This window comes from Pholcus phalangioides, unplaced genomic scaffold, assembly GCF_987345545.1.
Source record: "Pholcus phalangioides strain wild (caught in Gottingen) unplaced genomic scaffold, Ppha-v1.0 ptg000012l_1, whole genome shotgun sequence".
NCBI lineage: Eukaryota > Metazoa > Arthropoda > Arachnida > Araneae > Pholcidae > Pholcus > Pholcus phalangioides.
In genome coordinates, this window is record NW_028301605.1 from 8,031,458 (window position 1) to 8,053,924 (window position 22,467).

A 22,467-nucleotide genomic window follows, 5' to 3' on the forward strand; every position below is an offset into this window, starting at 1 on the left:
ATACACTGTATAACTGAGATCGACGGGGAGGGAGAACGTGGAGAACAGCCATATAAGGAAGGAGGTACTCCACTCTTCCTTTAAGCGATTCCACCCCCCCCCCTTTCCACATACTCCTCTTGTTCTTCCATCCTCCAATGATCCCTCTCAATCACCATGGATACGAGGGCGTGGCTGAAACATCTCCCGCGAACGCGATTGGTCCGCCGCTATGCCCCGCCTATCCGCGCGATTTGTAGTGTGTGACGGACGGAAAAATCTTCCGCTTTTCACAACACATTAACTTTTGCCGGCTTAAAGTTCATTGTGGACATTATATTCGGTCGTGGCTTAAGTCCAGAGAGAGATACACACACAACATTCCGACGTTATTATTAGTTGTATATATATTTTTGTATATAAATGTGTGCGAGTGGAAGGTCATAATATTTAGTGTGTCTTCGAATTTAGAGGAATCGCCAATGAATTCGAGTTTTTAGTCCCGGTACCAACAGGTGGAGAGAAATTCCTAGTGGTTGACATTATGGGTATTTCACTGTTGTTCAGTCATGTCTAATGGAAGTCTAGTCTTCAAGAGGTCAAGAGAAATTATCTAGTGAAATAATGCAGCTCAGCTCCACGATGGCATCTGATGCGGCCCCGAATCAAGATTACGACATGGACTATCACAGAACTTCCTCGCCGATGATACACGGCGGTTGCAACATCACGACGAACGGACAGTATTCCGGTGGGTCGCGATCCCCGTCACGTAGCCCGGACATAGTGGTCAGCACGAAGGCTAAAACGAACAAGACTTTCTCGTTTTCGGTGGACTCTCTATTATCGAATGACAGGTGCTCTTCTAAGGAATCTAGTCCCGGATCGTCGGACAGCCGGATCCGATCGCCGGATAGTCCGACGGTGACGACGTCGACGACGACGACAGTTCCTAATGCAAGGTTGTTGGCGGACGTCGTGTCCAGGAGGTTCAGTGTGGACAGGATCCTGGAGAACGGAATGAAGTCCAACACCGTGATCGGTGGGAGTCCCGGTTTTCTTCCGCCCAAATCTTCTCAGGCTTACGTCCAGGACCACCAGCAGGGGATCGTGTCCTCACCAGCTGCGACGACGGCGCATTGGAATCACCCGCTGACGGTGGCGTTGCCCTGGTTCCAAGTGGCGAGGGCTCTATCTCCTCTTCACAGTAAGTTATTCTCTTCTGTAACTTGAATGTTCGATACATTTAAAGTAAAACCATCTCTTTTGCGGACTCTAGCGGGACAAAAAAATTGTCTGTTAAAGAGGGTTGACCATTAAAAAAAAAGAGGTTGATATTGAGAAGCCTTTAAAATAAAACTTAATTGTTATTTTTCCTTAAAAGAGGGATGACCGCATATGCGGGTTGACCGTTAAGAAAGGTTTCGTTGAATCTTCTTTGACAGCTGTGGAAGAGGGGGGGGGGGCAAGGGCTTCTCCAAGAGTTTGTTCAAATGCACTTCGGCATATTTAGAAAAAATTATAACTGAATACCCTGATTCAAATTTCAGAAAATTCTTAGATTAGCCCCATTCATTTATCAAATCTCACTGAAATAAAGTTCAATAGGGGAAGTTCAGCTGTGCAATTCTTGAACATCAAAAACCATTGACAGACTTTGAATAGCGTTTAGAGTAAGGGAACAATTCAACATCTGTACCACACACAGTCCTATTCCCTTAAACGTTCCCCGATATTACATAAATATATTTAAAACATAGATTGGATAGACATGGCCTCGTGAAGTAAGGTTTCAGCCCAGGAACTCGAAAATTACGTGTATATTTGTTGCATTAAAAATCAATATGGGGACCCACTAAAAGTTTCACTTTAAGACCAGCAAGCCTAAGCGCCAGAGACCCTGAACGGGGTGCAATGAGCAGGGAATTTTCTCTATGATTATTAGCACAATAATACACGTTGTCTCATAGAATTCCGATGGGTTTGTTGATAAAAAATGACCCGAAACCGACCATGACCCTCGTTGTGTCCCCATAGGGGATATAAGCTGGTCACCTAGAGGGTTTGGGCCATGGAATAAAAAGTGACCAAAGTGGTCGCTTATTTTGGTTCAAATAACCCACGTTTCATTTACGAGTTGAATGCTATTGCTATCCCGGGTGCAAACTAGGGTCACCGGTTTGGGAATTCTCATTGACGAGGCGGCTTAGGTTCTCTGAAAATTTTGGTCAAAAATCGAATAGAGTGTTCGGTTTCATTCTTAAAAAAGGTCGTCGCGTTCATCTAAAGTCGTTCTTCCGCTTTCCCGAGACTTAGTTCGTCCTACACTGGAGTATATGCCTTAAGGTTTTGGAGACCGTATACCTAAAGAGGTACATAGACTTGGTTGAAGGGATGCAGAGCATAGCCACGCGTGCTCTTGATGGCACACGGGGCTTAAGCTATGAAGACAGACGCTTGATTGTTTTGAAAATATTTGCATCGGAAGAGCGAGGTGTCGGGAAGATATGACCGAAGTGTTTAAAATTTTCAACTGGATAGATAGGATGAACCATGAGTTATTAATACACCGTCAATCGACTGCTTTTACAAGGGACAATTCCAGGTTGTGGGGTGTAGCAGGGATTTTTTTTTTTCTAATTGGGTTATCAATAAATGGAATAGCTTACTTCTGGGAGTCGTGGATTCTAACATCTAACACAATTAACTCGTTTAAAAAGAAATACGGTAGATGGGACAAAAATAGGAGCTATTCATACTTAGATAAGACAACCGTAATCTTTTATGGGCAGTATATTATATGGCATCAATTATTAGTTTTTTTCCCCGAGATCTATGCTCTTATTATTGGGTTGAGGTTCGAGTTGTCATATTTGGCATCCATATTTTTCATGGGCACCTTTTTTCAGCTGGACAATTTGCCTGTTATTGCTTTTTGTATTTGTATTTATAACTTGAGGAATATTTTAATTCCGTCGATAGAGTAATTTACAAACAAGAAAAAAGCTAAATTTCAATCGAATTTTCAAAAATATTTTTTCAAAGGGTGTGCCACGGCATTAAAATTACATTGAATGCATTGATTCCCAATCAGCGTGGTTCAGTACTTTGGGCTTCCACCAAAATGACTCGGGGGGGGGGTCATGCAAGATATATAATAATACAATCCCATTCTCGAGGGTAATGGGAACGTGCCAAGTTTAGAAATCTCTGCAGCTCCCCAGGAGTTGACAAGAAGTTCTAAAGGATGTGCTTAAGAACATGGTCGCTCGCTTGCCTTCGTTCTAATTTCAGCTATGGCATAGTCCATGGGCTTGTCCTCCCCCCCCCCCCATAAGCGGATACAGGCTCCTCGGGCGGGGGCGAATCACTGATGCTGTGAATAGTGAACGGAGGGGTGGTGGCAAATGCTCGCCTTTGCCCTCCTGCCTATACCAAAAGTACAATTTTCTTTTACTGAACTGGGTGAGTCCCCCCCCCCCCCACTTCGCCCTTCTCCTATTCCATCTATCGGTTTCTCGAGTAGGTAACCTCCTATAGCTCTATGATAGTCATTAATAATGATAACAATTAAATCCTTCAGAAAAACGCTGATAATAACCCTCTCTAATCATACTTCTCATTACTTTTCGAGAAAAATCTTCAATAAATTAAATTAATAATTCTAATTAATTATGTTATTCTAATAAGTGTAAAAATCACCATATCTTAACCTTTCTGAAACCAATGACAGGGAAATAACTTACAGTAGGCTATATAGCAGTGGTTTTAAAATATTTGTGTCGATGTGTTTCATAACAAAGACAATAGAGTAACATTGATGTGAGTTACTATAACATTGAGCGAAGAGGTCCTGAGTTCTCTCTGTGTTTGGCCAGTGTGTGTGTGTGTGGGGGGGGGGGCCTGACCTGTAAGTGTCAATTGAAAAACACGGGCATAGTATAAGTCTAACCTTTTATTTCAACTCGTGAATATTTGTAACATAAAATTCAATAATTTTCATTGAGTTCAATTTTAATTATAATAAAATTTTCTAGTCTGCCTAAGGAGCACCGCTGGTTCACGGATCATAGATCGAGAAACGTTGATCCGAATCATTATTATTAAGAAACAGTTAAAACAAGTTAAATCACCCCTACATAAGTTGATTTTTCGGTATTCATCAGAAATACGCAATGTGTACAAATACAAATAAATACAAGGCCGCAACCCAAATGTCCAACGATAACAAATATGAATGTCGTATATTTCTAAAATAACAGCAATCTCCTATTAAAAGTGCAATTATAAAAACTGAAACCTATATAGGCCTATACACAAAACAAAATATAATAAAAAATATTTATGGTTGTCTTATTCTAAGTATGGATGTGGATAGCTTCTCCATTTACTCCAACATGTCTATCGTATTTCTTTTTAAACGTGCCAATTGTATTTGAATTCACGACCCCAGGAGGTGAGCTATTCCCATTTATTCGCAACCCTAGTAGAGAAAACTCCATGCGACAGACACTACATCCTAGAATTGTCTTTCACCAATCGATGTTCCTTTCGTCGAAGCAGTCGATTTATACGGCGTAGATTCATGATTCATCCTATCCATGTAAGATCACCGCATAAAGAAATTTCGATCTCTCTTTCTGATAAAGACTAATTGATTAATGTTAAAATCAGGAGTTGAAATTTTTTCATATTTATTGCCCCCTTGTGGTACTGAAATATTCCAGGGGGGGGGGGGCACAGAGAGCTTAGAAACAAATAAATTTTCAAAAAAAAGATTTTTCGTGGAATATGGTGGGAAAATTGTGACTGCTTTCACAAAAGAAAATCTTGCAGTACTGCCCATAAAACTAGGGTCATTCTTAGCGCATGAGCCTATCCAGACATGGCCCAGGGCCATCATAGCGTTGCCGTGCATAGAATCCCCACAAGAGGAAAGCTCATTGAACTCTATCCCAGGGGTTTAGAGAGAGAAATCGGCATTTCTTAGAAAAATTTCTGTTATCTATGAATTTAGTCAAGAAATCTATTCAATAAGTGGAAAAGGTCTCTCTACTATATTAGAGGGAAAGGGCCACGAACTAGATGGAGGGGCAGTAGAGAAAAGGGTCAAAATGGGGAGGGGGCATGAGTGAAAAAGTTTAAGAAACTCTTATATCTAAAGTCCATAACGGAAAAATCGAAACTCGAACTCCATACGAGGACTTAATTAAAGCATATATGTACTCAATCCATGGCCAGCGCACCTAATGTGGCCCGTGACCTCTAACCTAATTTTATAAAAATGAATTTAGCGGCACATTTTTACACATCACTTAAAAAAGCCTCGGCACAGTAGAAAAGCACTTGAACGGCCCGTGGCACACTTTCAGATCATCACATTGGCGAGCGGTGCAATTCAACATCGCTTAAGTTACCCGCGACATATTTGCGGATGATTGAATGACCCGTGACACAGTTCCGGAGCACTTAAGTGGTTCGTGGTACAGTTACACATCACTACAGTGGCCCGCTGCCAATTTCTAGATCAATTAAGTGACCCGCGGCCCATTTACAGATCTTTTAAATGGACCCCCCCCCCGACATATTTATGCATCATTGTGACCCACGACACAGTTCCAGAGCACTTAAGTAAACACCGGCACATTTCCAGACATAGGTGGAGATAGACCTGAAAGTTTGGGGGGTTGGGCATGGTCATTATTTGCTGGGGGAGGCACGATAATGATGATGTCAGTTCATATATATATACACAATATAAATTAGATGAGCCGACTCCACCTTTGACGCTGCCCCCTCCGTGTCTCTGTCCATGTTTCCACATCATCTAAGTGGCCAACGGCACATTTCCAGATGATTTAAGTGGCCAGCGGCACATTTACAAATCGCTCAAGTGACTCGTATTTACAGATAACTTACGTGGCCCGCGACTCGTTTTCAAAACCAATAAAGTGGCCCGGACTCTCCTTAAGGTTGAGCACTCTTGAAGCAAACCAATAGTTCATTCAATCGATGAAACATGCGTGAAAATAATCGTTTAAACTGCATGGACTTGAGTAATTAGCCGCACGCATAATTAAATCTACACAAAGTAATAAGGGAACAGCAAAACGCGCGATTTGCACACTCTCGAAACCAACGACATAATTTTCACTCTCTACGAGAAAAAAAGCGAATCAGTTAATTTGTCGCAGGCACGATAATGTATGACATCATTATTATTGTTATTATTATTCACCTATTTTATTTTTACCCACGCCGAGCCGACGTGTCATACAATGCAGTCGCTCATGTGTCCTTACCAGCACTTCGCTCGCGTGTCAAGGGGCAGTTTGACCTTTGGGAATTTCGGACACGTATTCCCTTTATTGCCTCTATAATCGTGTTAATATCTTAGGGGGAGGAGGAGGATATAATCCTCATAAAAACGATTCCGAGAGCCGTATTATTAAATGCCATCCGGGGGAGCTGTACATGGGAAATTGCAATGAACTTTCCGTCGAGGATTCATGCAAAAATTACCTTTATGGGATTTATTGCAAAGGAAATGACGAAAACCGTCCTGTATGTATGCCCAGTGTTCTTCAACCGCTGGTCATCGGACCGGTGTGGGTCCACGAAAAGTTTCAACCAATTCGTACATAGCCGCTATGTAATTTCAGAATTAATTTTAATATTTTACCGTCTTACTTTGGCTTTTTTTTTTATTTGTCTTAGTCTCGTCAGTAGGACTGTGGAATTATTTATCAAATTTAATTACTTTTCACTGTAGACACATCTTAAACCCGTCGCTCGCGAGCACCGTGGTGCTGACTGAAGCACTCGGAGTGCTCGATGGTCGTGCCTGATTTAGTGCTCTCGCGAGGTCTTTATCAACGTTCCAATTAAATCCCTTGTAGAAATAGAGCATTCAGGGATTGAAATCATCTTAATTTTTCAGTGCGTTTGCATGTCAAGCATGCCGTAGGGTGCTCTTCTTTTTTATGATGGGTACGGGCAGTGCTCACGACTGGGAAAAAAGGTTTGAAGAGCTCTGTGTTTTAATTGTTGGCAAATTATTTTTTCTACTTCACATCCCCCACGCCTCCACCCCGTTCAGAAAATTATTTTCCCCATTTTCTTACTTTCTATACAAATTATTTCTCCTACTTTTATTTATTTTCCCTTGTTCGCAAATTATTTTCCCTACTTATTTATTTATGCCGCAAATAAAATCTCTCTCTCTCTCTCTCATTTATTTACTTTTTACCAATTCACAAATTATTTCTCCTACTTTATTTTTCACTATAATCCGCAAAAATTATTTCTCCTACTTTATTTTTCACTATAATCCACAAAAATTATTTCTCCTATTTTTTATTAAAGTATTTTTTTCCCATTTATTTACATTTTCCCAATTCGCAAATTATTTCCCCCATTTATTTTTCCTACTTATTCACTTCTTTTTTTGCTTGTCCGCAAGTTAGTTCTCCCATTTATTCATTTATTGTTGGTCCGCAAGTCAGTGCCGTCTTAAGGCATGGGCCCACCCGGGCACGGTCCGAGGGCCTCAAGAGAAACAGAGCCTCACAAAAATGAGACCTGGTTGAAATTTTCGAAAATTTGTTTTGTAGGGCCTCAGAAAAATCACTTGGCCCGGGGGTCCATGATGCTCTTACGACGGCTCTGCCGCAAGTTATTTCTCCAATTCCATCGAGCAGCCATACTTATTCAACTTCTTTTTACTGGTTAAAAAATTTGAAGGGAACACTGCTATATATACATCATTTAACGGGTTTGAAAATGAATTCCCAAATTCCATTTTGATGAGTTTTATCGTGGAGGAATTTGCATGCGCCATATTTGGGCACGAAAAATTTCTTCACGGGGAGAAAATTCGTGATTTCATGATATATTGAAAAATGTCCGAAGGAGTAAAAGGACTGCTATCACACCGATCTTTATAATTACGCAATTGATATTGATCGGTATAATAATGTATTTTTATAGCATAGTGTTAGGACGTGATGCGAAAAGTGAAGGGTAATGGAGGGGAAAGGGCTGGAAATTGGCATGAAAAGTGAAACAAAAACGGGGCAAAAGAGACGTCAAAAGAGCGGTTGAAGTGGTTGTTTGCGTGTCAAGCGCTAATGAAGGGCGATTATAAACTTCTCCTGTGGACGGACACATATACACACCTTTTCAGGACGAGTCGAGAGATCGAGCGACTGAGTGTGCGTGAGAGAGCGAGAGAGTGAGTGGTGGTCAAGCATTCACGCCTACCGTTCCACCATTTCCGTGACAAATTGCATTTCGCCCCTTCGTAATGAAACCCCCGTAGCAGCAGCAGACACGGAAGACGTCAGAGGAGCGAAAAGGTGAGGGATGGTCACACACAAAACTCCACGGAGCACGGGACCAGAAATGATACACAAATGGTCATTTCCAAAAGCCGGACAACAACGACCACTCACGACACACACATGGGATGGATAGTCAAAGCGGGGTGGGGAGCAGATATGGGAACGATACCTAATTAAGATTGAAGCCGTTTTATTAACGGGCGTCTCGCTCTAGGAAGCCATTTCACTTTAGTACTTGGAGGGTCATCAGTGAGTGTAATAATTCGTCGGATGAACTCGAATTAATACCGAGTGGATCAGCAATTTGAAGCCATTGACTTCTGAACCATGGATATCCTATCATTAAGTGATGACTTAAATGTTTTTAAATATATCTATGTCTTGTGTAGCGATTCCTTTATCATCAGGTGTCCCAGAGGGATGAATTGTTCTGGATGAGTTATGATTGTTTCTGGAATTGAAATTCTTGCATTTCTTTTTCAAATCAGGGGGTTCCTACCTCGTCCGGGTCGTCACTGAAGTTCCTCGAGATCGCGCAGGGGTTCCGAGAATGTAAAATGTTTGGCAATCCCTGCCCAGAGTCACACACAGAAATCTTACGTAAAGATTTCTCTATTCACGGAGATACTTCTAAAGAAACGATTTGTCCGAGTAAAGATTGAGAAAGATTGGGTTGCTCAGAGCACGACAGGGGTGTCGTGGAGATATTTATTTGTGTGCCTATTTATACTTTGAAGTATATATTTTTTAATAATATACGAAAAATATCTACTATATACATGATAAAAAAGTGTTTCTCCGCCTTTTTGCGCCCGTGGCCCACTTTGAAACTTATTCTTGTCTCGTGGCCCCACTGTATTATCCCAGACCCCGCCCCCTTCCTTTTAGTAATTTCATACTAAACAAAACTTTGATATGTTAAGTCGACTTCATATTTAGTGAGACTTCCTGTGAGGATTCTATGCAGTGCTATCTCAACACCATGCGGCCATTGGGCAAAATGACGTTCAGGGTTTTGCGTAATTTTGCTGGAAGTAAAAGCTTAAATATGTACTTAATCTCGCAAATCGTGGCACCAGATCACATCATGTAATCTTCCCTATTGACAGGGTCTATGTGATCTTCCACCCCAGGGCCATGCCCAGATGGGGTGAGATGGTTCCTATAGTATGCAGGGCCATTTTAGCAGTATCATAGGGTTCTCTACCCGCTATATATACCAATTTACATACTTATTCTCGAAAAATATTGAATCAGATCTCATTATCATGGTAACCCCCTACGCATTAACGGTCCCCGCGGCGCGTGTTTGGTAGACCCCCCAATCGCTACGAGGGGCCCTGATGCTATGAACAGTCTGCTTTATTCTGAAAGTATTCACACTTTTTCCACCATATTTTACTTAGTAGCTTCATCATCTGAATTTTGTTTACGGCTCTTTGCGGCTCCTTTGTAGCCTTTCATGGCTCCCCACTTCAACTCGATTTTCACCCGTCGCCCCTTCAGAATATCTAAGGACCACAAGGGGACCCAAGTTGAGAAAACACTATACTAAACCATGAATTCGGCAAAGGAGCCGTGGATGACAAATGTTTGAGAACTACTGTGGTAGGGATTCTGGGCAAGACGGGGGCCTCGAAAAGGAAATACGGTCCTAAGGAAGCCATGGGAGGAGAAAGAGTAAGAAACAATCTCAGAGAGAGAGAGAAAGAGGGAATCCCCTGAAATCTTTCCAAAGTCCCCTTGACACGAACGAATTCGAATCGAGTCTAAAACGGCATATATGACCAAAATCTCAATGCGTGAAATAGCAAAATTTCCCCAGCCAAAAAATTTAAATATAAAGATGGACACGGTCTCTCAAATAGCCGGATAGATCCTGGAAAAAGTCCGGGGAAAATAAATTGATTCAGGAATCGAGGGGTTACGTTCGATATTGAGAGGGTGGACGTCTCTTCTCTCTGTGTTAGAAGCCCAGTTTCCGAATCCCGTCAGTCTGTAGTTTCCGGCCCTTCCACACACACAAAAAAAAAAACCACCTTAAAAAAAGCCAAAATATTCGACATTGTACCGAAAAAAAAAAAAAATCCGGACCAGGTAAAAACCAATGTAAAAATGTCCACGATCTTTATTTTCTACGGGAAAAAGACGTCGGTTTGTGTGTGTGCGTGTGTGTTGGACAACTTTTCAAAGAAGAGAGGGTGTCTAAAAGTCTTTTCTTCTTTCTGGAGAGAAGAATTTTTCTCTTTTCCTGGTGAAGACATCTTATTTTTTTTTTTTTTCCTTTCCTTGTAAGAAGGTGCCGTGAATTGTTGCTTGGAACTTGACGTGTTTGATTTACGAGCGCACTCACGTCAAGTGATGGCTTCGGGCGATGTCTTTGTGCGCACGATAAACGTCTCTATTTACATGTTATGCTCTCTCTCTCTCTCTCTCTCTCTCATCGCACCCTCTGCTTCTTCATCCTTCTCTTGGATCTCTCTTTTTTCCTTGAAGAATCTTCTTCAACGAGAAGAACGTTGAGTAATTTCCTCTGTCGATCTACGTCCCGTTTTTTTTTTTTCCTTTATAAGGCTTTTGGTACGTCATTTTCTTGCATTTTTTTTTGTATTAGAGTGATTTCATTCACCCATGGATGTCCCGTTGGCCGAATGTGGCCCTGAGAGTCATCCGACGTGGTCCACAATCTCAAACCTAACTTGTTTATTAATTGACTTGATAAAAATGTTAACTCGTATCGTGATTAGGAACCCCTTTGGTAATAGAGGCCCCCCCCCCCCTCTGGATGAATGAATACAAGTATCCCTCGCTTTACGCTATTTTGTAAAAGTTAATTTCAGAAATTTCTTTCCGCAATATTTGGTTTGCAGTTTGATTTTAATCTTGAAAATGGAGCTTGCAAATTAGAAATATGGCACAATTAAAATGACAAAATCCGTTGTATTTGCTGGTTTAGATGAGGCACGCAAATATGGAAGAAACGCTCAAATTCATCTTAGAAACAAGCATCTCCTGGTAACACATCGACACAAAAAAACCATCAATTTTAATCAAAGAAAACGATCCTAAATGAATCTAGAATTTTGATATGTATTCTGTGAGGGAAAATATTCAGAATTCTCCGGCTTTGCTTCTAAAGTTTTGATAAAGAAACGAAGAATGCTGCTCGTCAGCTGAATCTCGATTGCTTTCATTTAAAAAAAAATTATCAGCCTCTCTCTGTCATATCATGCTTTTCATGAAAGAAAACATTCACACTCACTAGAATCAATCAGAATTATTAGCGATAAGATACCAGCTACCTAAATAGAAAATATTAATTACATTTATGTTCACATCGCCTAAATAAGTTTGAATAATTAATTCGTTGGAAAACTTTATTTTGCTGCTGGAGGTTTACTTTTTTGTTGTTTTTCTGAATAAAATCCCCTATCCCCTATTTTACCCGTGTTAAATTTAACTCATTTTATGCGATTTCGTCTCACGCGATCATTTTGTGGAGCCAATCAATCGTGTAAAGCGAGGGACGCCTTTACCGCAGCGGTTCTCAACCTTTTTTGACTCGCGTAGCCCTTTTCAGTGTATAATTTCTATGGCGGAGCCCTGTTTGACTCGAGAAGCCCTTTTTCGTACATAATTTTTATAGCAGAACCTTGTAAGCCTCTCTTATTTACTTATCTATAAAATTTACTGATTCATTTTATTTTCCTCGAGTCGCCGCAGAGCCCCCGGAAGGTGCACAATGAACCCTTGGGGCTCCATGGAGCACCGGTTGAGAACCGCTGCTGTACTGTATTAAAGTTAAATTGGGTAGCATGATTCGGAAAAAAATACAGTCGGCCCCGCTTAACGGACATCAATGCTTCCAGCACATAATATCCGATTAAGCAGAGTATTCTATTATGTGAGGAACAATTCACAATTGTCGTTTCACGCCGTTAGTATAGTTTGTGAAATGTCTTATACAGTGCAATGTTTTCAAACGTCAAATTGTTCCTTTGCTGTCACCCGTATAACCATCCTTTTGAAGCGGAAAATACTTCACAGTTTTCAAAATCATTGGTGATTTTTTTCTGATTTCTTTTCTAATCATGGCATCTTTATTAACGCATTTTTTTTTACTTTTCCAGCATGAATCCATTGCAATACGAATTAGTCAACACGGTCGAAATTAGATTTTCTATTCCCATCATCAAGCTTTTGTTCTTTTGCCAATCTTCATCAATTTCATCAGAATTTTTATTAATGTTGGATACCTGAGCTTGAAAAATTCCATACTCTTTGGCAATTTCAGTTTGAAGTTTATTTATTTTTACAGTATCTAACGCGTTTAATTTGTTGCACAAACTCAAATCTTTTCTTTCCGCGATCATTTTTTCTAATTTCAATACATTGCTCAAAACCATGGCTTTAATATAGATTTTTTTTTCTTTTTTAGAGAAAATCTTTTAGCGCTACCTTTCCTTAATTTCATCAAAAAAGCGTCTTCTATTGGCTTATAACAAAAATAAAATAAAGGTACTGAAGAAAACCTGAACACTCTTCGAGCCCTCAAGTCCGTGTTTTTGATAAATCTGAAATGGCAATATATTTGCCATAATTTTCAAATTTTTTATCAAATAAAATATTATTTGCACAGTGATCAAAACATATTTACAGTAGTTTTGTGAATCGTAATATCGATTTAGAAGGGAAAAGTTATTGAAATTATTGCATTAAGTGGGGAACTTAAACATTGTGTCTATGGGAGAAATTTTGTGTTTCTGAGGATTTTATTCATTTAAGCGGGTTAATTATCCATTAATTATCCATTATCCGACAAAGCGAGGCCGACATTTTTAGTCTTATTTCCAGGACATGCACACATTTTTGTGCCCCCTGCCAGTCACCACGGGAAAGCCACCTTTCCACGAGAGGAGGTTTAATTTTTTACTTTTAGACTTCGGAAGGTACAAGAACTATTAATACATCGTCAATCAACTTCTTCTACAAGGGCGGGACACAAGCATCGATTGGTAAGGGACAACTCCAGGTTGTGGTGTCGCAGGGAGTTTTTATCTATGATGGGGTTGTTAATAAATGGAATAGCTTACCTCCGGGGGTCACGAATTCTAACGCAATTGACACGTTTAAAAAGAAGTACGATAATCATATTGGGGTAAATCTAGAAGCTATCCATTCGTAGCATTAAGACAACCATAATCTTTTTATGGGCACCTTCTCTTTTTCAGCCACCTCATTCGGCATTTTGCTTATTGTGGCCTTTGTGTTTACATTTCTATTTGTATGAGAGGAATTAGTTCTACTTATACAGTTGTCACTTGAATGAACGCAATTCAGCGTTTACCGCCCTATGGTCCACAGTTTGGCACCACTTAAATATTTAATTATAATTAAATTAATCAACCGTATGTAACTATAATTACTAGTATTCGCACTAGGATCAAATAAAACTGCAACTACTTTTAAACAATACATATATCTCGCATAAATATTCTTCTGAGATATTTCTAACGAAAATGGTGTATGCTGGAAAGTCTGTCTATGGTAATCTAAGGCAGTGTATCCAACCTATGATCCGCGGACTAAAGATAAAGTGCAAAGATAGGACAGGTGGACCCCAGACATAAATAAAAATCTAGTTGTTGTCGAATGGAAATTTTTCAATAGAATGCAGCTAATATTTGCAATATTCCCGTAGGAAAAATGAGACCCATGTTGTCAATGGCCAATTGTTGTATATTTAAAAATGCGGTGGAGCCGTATGCTGAATTATACCGATTAGACATATTGTAGAAAAATGACATACTTTATTGTAGCAAAAACTATAATATAAAATGAATTAAATGAGATCAGTGTAGGAGCGGCAAAACATGGTGGCCGGGAAGACAAAAAAAGGTAAACAGCACAAACCGACAGCGTTAACCACGGTTTTTAAAGTTCGTAGTTGTAGTTTCACATGAATACAGCTCAAAGGAGTTTCCCAATTTGCTTGGTATCAGTGAAATGCAGTTGTCTCATAGCAGTTAAAACCGAGGCTCTTGATATTTTGTGCTCCATGGACCCTTTGTGCATATGAGTTGAAGTCCGCGGACCCCTCCCCCCCTTTCCCCACCAACAAAATGAAGGCCGCAGACGCAGTTAGACCCCCCCCCCATAGGAAATAATCATAAATAATATATGTATATAACATATAAAAACAATTAATTAATTATTTTCTCACCCAAGCTCACAGACTCTTTGCAAACCTGTCCAAGGAGCTCCAAATTAATCCATAGATAAAAAAAAACCCTGATTGAAGGTTGTTATGATACAGAAAAGAAACTTTGCCTGACTTTAATTCAAAGAAATTTTTTTAGATTTAAGTTGTAATAATTTTTGTCCCTTTAAATTTAATGAATTGTAAATCTATTGTAGCGGTGCATGCGCTACCTCGGTCTTCTGCTATAATGTGAAGATCGCCACGATTCTAGTTGGCCTTCTACACCTATATCCTGTTGTATCTTTCCGCTCCGCCGCACTATCAACGTACTTGATGGAGAAATTATCCATGGAATAGTTTATTGATCATTTTTGATCATAACCACGGTTGTTTTCTGTACACGAGGGCTAGTTAGACCGGACCCTACAATTTTTTCGCCCTTTCCGAACGGCAACTTTTTTTTTATACTGACCGAGAGAGGTTGGTGCGCTTACCCCCCTCGGTGTGGGACTCCCTACGGTGGCTATATTTTCCGCTGTCATGTCACCGTTTCTGTTGTATCCCTGCGTCAGGTAAGTTTCTGACAAGGACGGACCCCGGGTATCGAACTCGCGACACCTCTGGACATATTTTAGGCGAGTATCTTATCGACCTGGGCTACCGCGAATAGTTTAAAGCAAAAACAATTGTGAATGATTTTTCATAAGCAATGCAAAATAAAGTAGTAAATAATAATGATAGTAAAATAATACAGTCGAATCCCGTTATAACGAATACCAAAAGACCGGAGGAATCACTTCGTTAAAACGAAATTCCGTTATAAATTAATTCTAGGTCACCTAGCACTGTTCCTATGCAAACTTATTTGGGGGATTAGAAAAGTATTCGTTAAAACGATATTTTCGCTATAACGGTATTCGTTAAAACTGGATTCAACTGTAGTAAAATAATATTAAATACAAATACATCGACTGTAGTAAAATAATAGTAAATACAAATACATCGACTGTAGTAAAATAATAGTAAATACAAATGCAAGGCAAAATGCCCAACGAGGTGGCTGAGAATAATAATACTAACAATAAAATAATAACTAGTAAAATAATAACTAAAATAATAAGACTGAATATCGACAGTTGACAATGCAGAATTCGTAAATACCCGTGAGAATGTATCATTAAATGTTTCATATTCGCAACAATATGTGGAATTTAAATGATATCAACCGTTCATTTTATTAAATATTTTATTAGTTACGTTTCCTATCATGTGTATAAATATTACGAATGGTTTTAGACGACGTAAATCGTTTATTTCTGTACATTTGTAGCCTGCAAAAATTATTTTACTGAAGGGCCTGCAGTCTGAGGAATAGAGGATGGAGATTTTTACTATAACAGGGTGGTCCTGTAAGTGCTAATGCGGCCTTTATCTCATCTACCGTCCGTCGTAGAGGTATATAATTGATTCCCATTTTAAAAAAAAATGCTCAGAAGGTGTTCAAAAATTTCCCTGTACCAGCTTTGAGAATGAAAATACAGTTTTTTGTGTCACGAAGTAAAAAAATATAAATTCTTATACGGTCCCCCCTGTCTTCTAACTTGTTGTCCTGTATCTCCTGTCAGACCAGAAAAGACCCGGGCTATGTCCACTCCGGGATATAAGCCCTTTACGTGTGAGTTGGACCGTACTGGAGTACTCGCTTCGGCAGTACAAATACAGTCAAACCTCTCTATCTCGAAACTGACGGGACTGAAAAAAATTTCGAGATAGGGAGTTTTCGAGAAATGGTGTTTGTTTTTGAGTGAGAGAGGAAAAACACGCCAAAAAAACTGAAAAAAAACTCGATTGATAAAACTAAAAAATACCGCACACGCACACTATATAATTACTACGTACTAATGAAGTTATTGGTCAAGTTGCACAATCAATGTTCAATTACACTATGCAAATACGCTGATACATGTTCGATTTTTTTTTCTTTTTTTGTACAATTCAGATTTTATTTAGATACTTTAAACTTATCCGTAAGCTTGAATTGATGCATATTTTTTGCTCTTTGAACCTTCACAAATTCATCTATACTAGCAAGAACTGCAAATATTTCGAGTCCTATCATCTCAGTTTGCTCCAGAAAATGGCGCAGCGTTTCTACAGCATTTTTTTAAACATTTTTCACACTGGTACTTCGTCAATAATTTCGGTATTATTCAAGGTGCCGAAAGTTTGTCGTAAACACTGTTTATTTCCACAAAATCGGAAAATGAGATTTATAGCTCCAAGTGTTTTTAGTAACGCCCTAATGTTTTGAAATTTCATCTTCAGCATTGAGAACCGCTAGATCTGATCCTTCATCATTGAGGTGACTGATTCCAAATTCGCGGCTTTCTTGAAGCAATTTTAAATTGCCTGTTAGCTGACTTTTCGGCACATGCTGTGAAAGCCATCCACGTGGCATTCTCTCCCCGTCAATCATAGTATCCGTCTATGATTGGCAAGATCCATCAAACACAATGGGCTGCACGAATAATCATTGTGGGCTTGGCCTTCGAGACAGAGTTTTTCGAAAATTTCTTCGACACCGAGAGGTGAAAATGCATTGATTTCGCACTGTAAATGCAAGGATTATTTGATTTTTTGAGACAAAGAGTTTTTCGAGAAATAGAGTTTTTGAGAAAGAGAGGTTTCACTACTAAAATGGGAACGATACAGAGAAGATAAGCGTGGCCCTCTACGCCCTATATCTCCTGAGGCCAATAAAATTTAGATTTTTTTTATTTTTTTACACACTGTATTTTTACTCTCAAAACTGGTGTAGGGTAATTTTTTAACAACTTTTGAACATTTTTAAACTTTAATCAAACCTCTACGACAAACGGTTGATGAGATGAAGGCCGCATCAGCACTTACAGGACACTCTGTGTTTATTGTGAATGTGAATGGATGTAATTCCCCAAATTCGGTGATTTACGGTATTTTGCTGCCAAAGTGTCCAGAAATGTTGTATTTGAATTCCAAATAGTGCCGAGGACATAAAATTTTGGGCATTCTTAATTCCGAGGGTAACTTATATAGCGGAACCTATCGATAACGGACGACCGAGGGATTGAAAATTTTGAAATATTGCATGAAAATTTCAATTCAAAATTGCCATCAGTCTCGTAAATTCTTATTCCTACCAACCTTTGAATAGTACATATCCTTCAGCATGGCCCCCACACCCTGTAGCGGGGCCCCCAGGCTGGGATCTTTTGCGGGCCCCTCGGTCAGACTTTTAACGGGCCCCTTCTGTAGTTAATTTATAGCGTCAAAAAGTAAAAAAATTATGATAACCGTTCCGGGCCCCCAGGGCTAGAGCCCTGTCAGCCCCCCTCCCTATGTGGGGGGGGGGGCCATGTCCTTCAGGTCAGGATTCCAGCATGCCTAAATTTCGATACTACTGAATTCCTTGAAATTATATATGCAGTACATTTACAGTAAAATGTTTTTGTCAAAAATATTTTTAATTACAAATATTGCCATTCAAATTTTCTTATTTTACTGAAAAAATTAAATTTCAGTGACAAGTTCAATAATAATGATTTTTTTCAGAAAGAATGAAATATATTAATGGAGATGAATTACTGTGAAAAAAAAAAAGAATGGCAAATGTATATCTTTTAAAAAAGAATGGCCAAAATTTTTTTATAAATTTATTTTTAAAAACAATAAAAAATGGATTTATTCAAAAATAATGGAAAATGAATTCCTTTAGTAGGAAATTCCTTAAATGGAAAATGAATTTCTTTAAATAAATTTAAATTATTAGTTTCTCTCAAAAAAATAATCTAAAATGAATTTATTGTAAACGTAATGGAAAAATACAGTAATAGTTATTATTATTTTTTTGTCATTTTTTCCCCACAATGCTGTCCCACTAATTTTTTTTAAATTATTTTGTTACCTTTGAAATTGGCCCCGCCAAATTAAATAAAATTCTTAGATGCTGATTCTGTAATGGTAAAGTAACTTCTTGTAAACTTAAAAATGATTTTTTTTTTTTTTAAATAATGGAAAAGGGGGTTCATTTAAACAAAATAGGAAATGAATTTCTCTGAAAATAACGGAAAAAGAATTTCCTTTAAAAAAAACTGAAAAATATAGGAAATGAATTTCTTAACAAAAAAGTAGAAAGTAAATTTCTGTAAAGAAATGGAAAACGAATTTCTTCAACAAAAAAAAAATTGGAAAATAATGGGAAACGAATTTTTTTCTAAAAATTACGGGAAAAAACATTCCTTAAAAAAAAATAATAATAAGGGAAACGAATTTCTTAAAAAAAAGTCGAAAATCAATTTCTTACAAAAAAGTAGAAAATTACAAATGGAAGTAAATTTTTGTAAACAAATGGAAGTAAATTTTTGTAAACAAATGGAAGTAAATTTTTGTAAACAAATGGAAGTAAATTTCTGTAAACAAAATAAATTTCTGTGAACAAATGGAAGTAAATTTCTGTAAACAAAATAAATTTCTGTGAACAAATGGAAGTAAATTTCTGTAAACAAAATAAATTTCTGTAAACAAATGGAAGTAAATTTCTGTAAACAAATGGAAGTAAATTTCTGTAAACAAATGGAAGTAAATTTCTGTAAACAAATGGAAGTAAATTTCTGTAAGCAAATGGAAGTAAATTTCTGTAAGCAAATGGAAGTAAATTTCTGTAAGCAAATGGAAGTAAATTTCTGTAAGCAAATGGAAGTAAATTTCTGTAAGCAAATGGAAGTAAATTTCTGTAAACAAATTAATCCATTATTTTCCAATTTTTTTTTGAAGAAATTCGTTTCCCATTTCTTTACAGAAATGTATTTTCTACTTTTTTGTAAATTTCTGTAAACAAATGGAAGTAAATTTCTTACAAAAAAGAATTTCTGTAAACAAATGGAAAACGAATTTCTGTAAACAAATGGAAAACGAATTTCTGTAAACAAATGGAAAACGAATTTCTGTAAACAAATGGAAAACGAATTTCTTGAAAAAAATAAAATAAAATAATGGAAAACGAATTTCTTGAAAAAAAAAATGGAAAACGAATTTCTTGAAAAAAATAAAATAAAATAATGGAAAATGAATTTCTCTTTTTAAAAAAAGAAAATTCAAAAATTTGAAATGGATTCATTAAAAAATTGGGAAAATTAATTTATTTAAAAATGAATCACGAGATATTTTAAAAAATTGATATCGATTGATAATTTCAATTTTTTTTTGAAATTATCAATCGAATCGCTTTTCTGATGTTAAATTTTTATCATTTTTTTTTCTTTCTATTGCAGAACCTGGTGAACCACCGAAGCTTCCTCCAGTCAAGTGCCAACTGAGGAAGCACAAGAGCAACCGGAAGCCGAGGACGCCGTTCACGACGCAACAGCTCTTGGCCCTGGAGCGCAAGTTCCGCTCGAAGCAGTATCTGTCGATAGCCGAACGGGCCGAGTTCTCGTCCTCGCTCAACCTCACCGAGACCCAGGTCAAGATCTGGTTCCAGAACCGCAGGGCCAAGGAGAAGAGACTCAAAGAAGCCGAGATCGAAAAGCTGCGGATGGCGGCGCGTCCCCTCATGCCATCGTTCGGTTTCGGTATGACGGGGGCCGCGGCGCACGCGGCCGGCTTCCTCGCCGCGGCTGGTATGCCGCCACCGGCTCACATCGGTACAACGGGTACGGCCGGACCATTATCCAGACAATTCCTGACGCCCCTGATGGGCTCGTACCCTTTCTATACCTCATCGTCGAGCGCCGGGGTCTCTTCGCCCATCGCTACCGCGTGCCCTCAGTGAAAAATCAAACTCAGTACCCTGTACGTTGTGGCATACGGAAAATTCGCCCCTTCGACGTTTCGCACCCCGGACGTTTCGCCAGGGCCGCAACTAGGTGCTTGGTCAGACGGGACAAGCACGCGCATTCCCACCTGCTCCTCCTCTTGTTGCGGCCATGAGTTTGGTCAATGACTTTTCGCCCCCAGAACGTTTCGTCCCTGACAGGGCCAAGTGAATAGATGAGTGGAAGTGGGGGGGGGGGGGGCAACTGCCCCGGATGGCAAATTCTGGGAAGAAAGAAGTACTGTTATATGAAATCGAATTTTTCAGTGGTGTGGGGGCGAAAAAATCATATTTGCCCCCTTCCCTCACAAAAATCATTGTTACGGTCCTGAGTGATCGTATAAGTGAATGAGTGATCGTATAAGTAAATGAGTGATCGTATAAGTAAATGAGTGATCGTATAAGTAAATGAGTGATCGTATAAGTGAATGAGTGACCGAGTGAGTGGGTGAGTGATTGTATGAGTGAAAACAAGTGAGTGGGTGAGTGAGTGATTCTATGAGTGAAAACAAGTGAGCGGGTGAGTGAGTGATTCTATGAGTGAAAACAAGTGTGTGGGTGAGTGATTGTACGAGTTAAAAAAAGGGAGTGCGTTAGTGACTATATGAAAAAGTGGGTGACCGTATGAGTGACCAAGTAAATATGTTAGTGACCGTATGAGTGACCAAGTAAATATGTTAGTGACCATATGAGCAAGTGTGAGACCGTATGAGTGACCAAGTGAAGGCTTAAGCGAGCTGGTGATAGTGAGTGAGTCTTTCATCCATACACTCACTCAATCGCTGGCTCACTCAGTAACTAACCCATTATTCACTTGGTCACTCAATTGCAAACTCACTGTGTAACCCACCCATTTACTTGGTCACTCAATCGCAAACTCACTCATACAATCACTCACTCATGGGGCATGGCCTTCACATCCTGGAGCTTTGCCCCTAGGCTGGGATCTTTGGCGGCCCCCACCCCTTAAGCCAGACTTTTCACGAGCCTTCTGCAGTGAATTTATAGATTGAAAAAAACATATATATGATACCTGTCCTGGGGGCCCCCATGGATGGAGTCCTGTCAGCCCCACCCTTGCGGGAGGGCCATGGGTTGGGACGAAACGTCCGGGGGCGAAATGTCGGAGACCAAGTTTCCTTAAACCGTACATTGTACAGTACCGCACGGGTACAAACCCAGGACCTCCAGTGAGACGAACTCATACGCAAAGCTACTTCAAATTGAATGTCTTGTATCCGATCAATGGCCATGAAAAAAAAAAAAGCTCAGTGATATTCATACAATTTTTTTTTAATTATCAATTATCAAAATTTTTTTTGATAACTATACGGTGATGATTGTTCCTAAATATTATAATTATTTATAATCATTATGACTAATTTGAAATATTTAATTTTTTTTCCTCCTGTTAAGTGGAATTTCATTGCGTATTTCAAGAGCCATTTCTCAAAGCCTTACAATCAGCTTATCATAAGAACGAATTGACCCGGAATATTGAGATAATTACGTGTAAATAATTGATATAATTTGTAAAAAATGATGATGATGAATTATGTGAATGATATAATTCTGTAAAGAATGGTAATACTCTGAGATATTATCCTTGTAATGGCGGATAATGACGAGAAGGAGAAAGAAAAATCTCGTATGTAAATAAAACGACGTTTATGATAATTGATTTCTCTGTGATTATTCTGTGGTAATTATTATTGTTCATGAATGATGTGTGATATTGATTCTCAAACGGTGTGCCGAGGAGTAAGTAGGATTTTTCAAGGATGCCGTGAGACATCACTTCAGGTAGCATATAAGGGACCCCCCCCCCCTTACGATATGTGGTACTACAGTACTATGATATGTACACTACAGTACGGTGTTACGCTGTTTTTTCAAAAGGGTCGTAAAAATGCTGGCTCATTGCCGAGCTTGTTTAGCTGTACTAGAAATAGCAAGCATTTTCATTTATTAAAACAGTGGGTGTCAAAATATTTTCTCCTATTTGCCTTACTCAGCCATCGTTTATCAGCAGCTTTGCTCAGCTATCATTTGGCAATGGCCTTACTTAGCCATAGTTTATCAGCAAAATTTAC

At 38.9% G+C, this 22,467-nt stretch overlaps 1 protein-coding gene across 1 annotated transcript; it reads left to right on the plus strand.

The window, feature by feature from the left end:
- Positions 1-274: 274 nt before the first annotated feature.
- Positions 275-22,043, plus strand: LOC149079414 (uncharacterized). Its single transcript, XM_089239961.1, has 2 exons — positions 275-1,186; positions 19,833-22,043. The coding sequence occupies exons 1-2, from the start codon at positions 604-606 to the stop codon at positions 20,330-20,332; spliced, it is 1,083 nt and encodes a 360-aa protein (XP_089096087.1). The 5' UTR covers positions 275-603; the 3' UTR covers positions 20,333-22,043.
- The last annotated feature ends 424 nt before the right edge of the window (positions 22,044-22,467 follow it).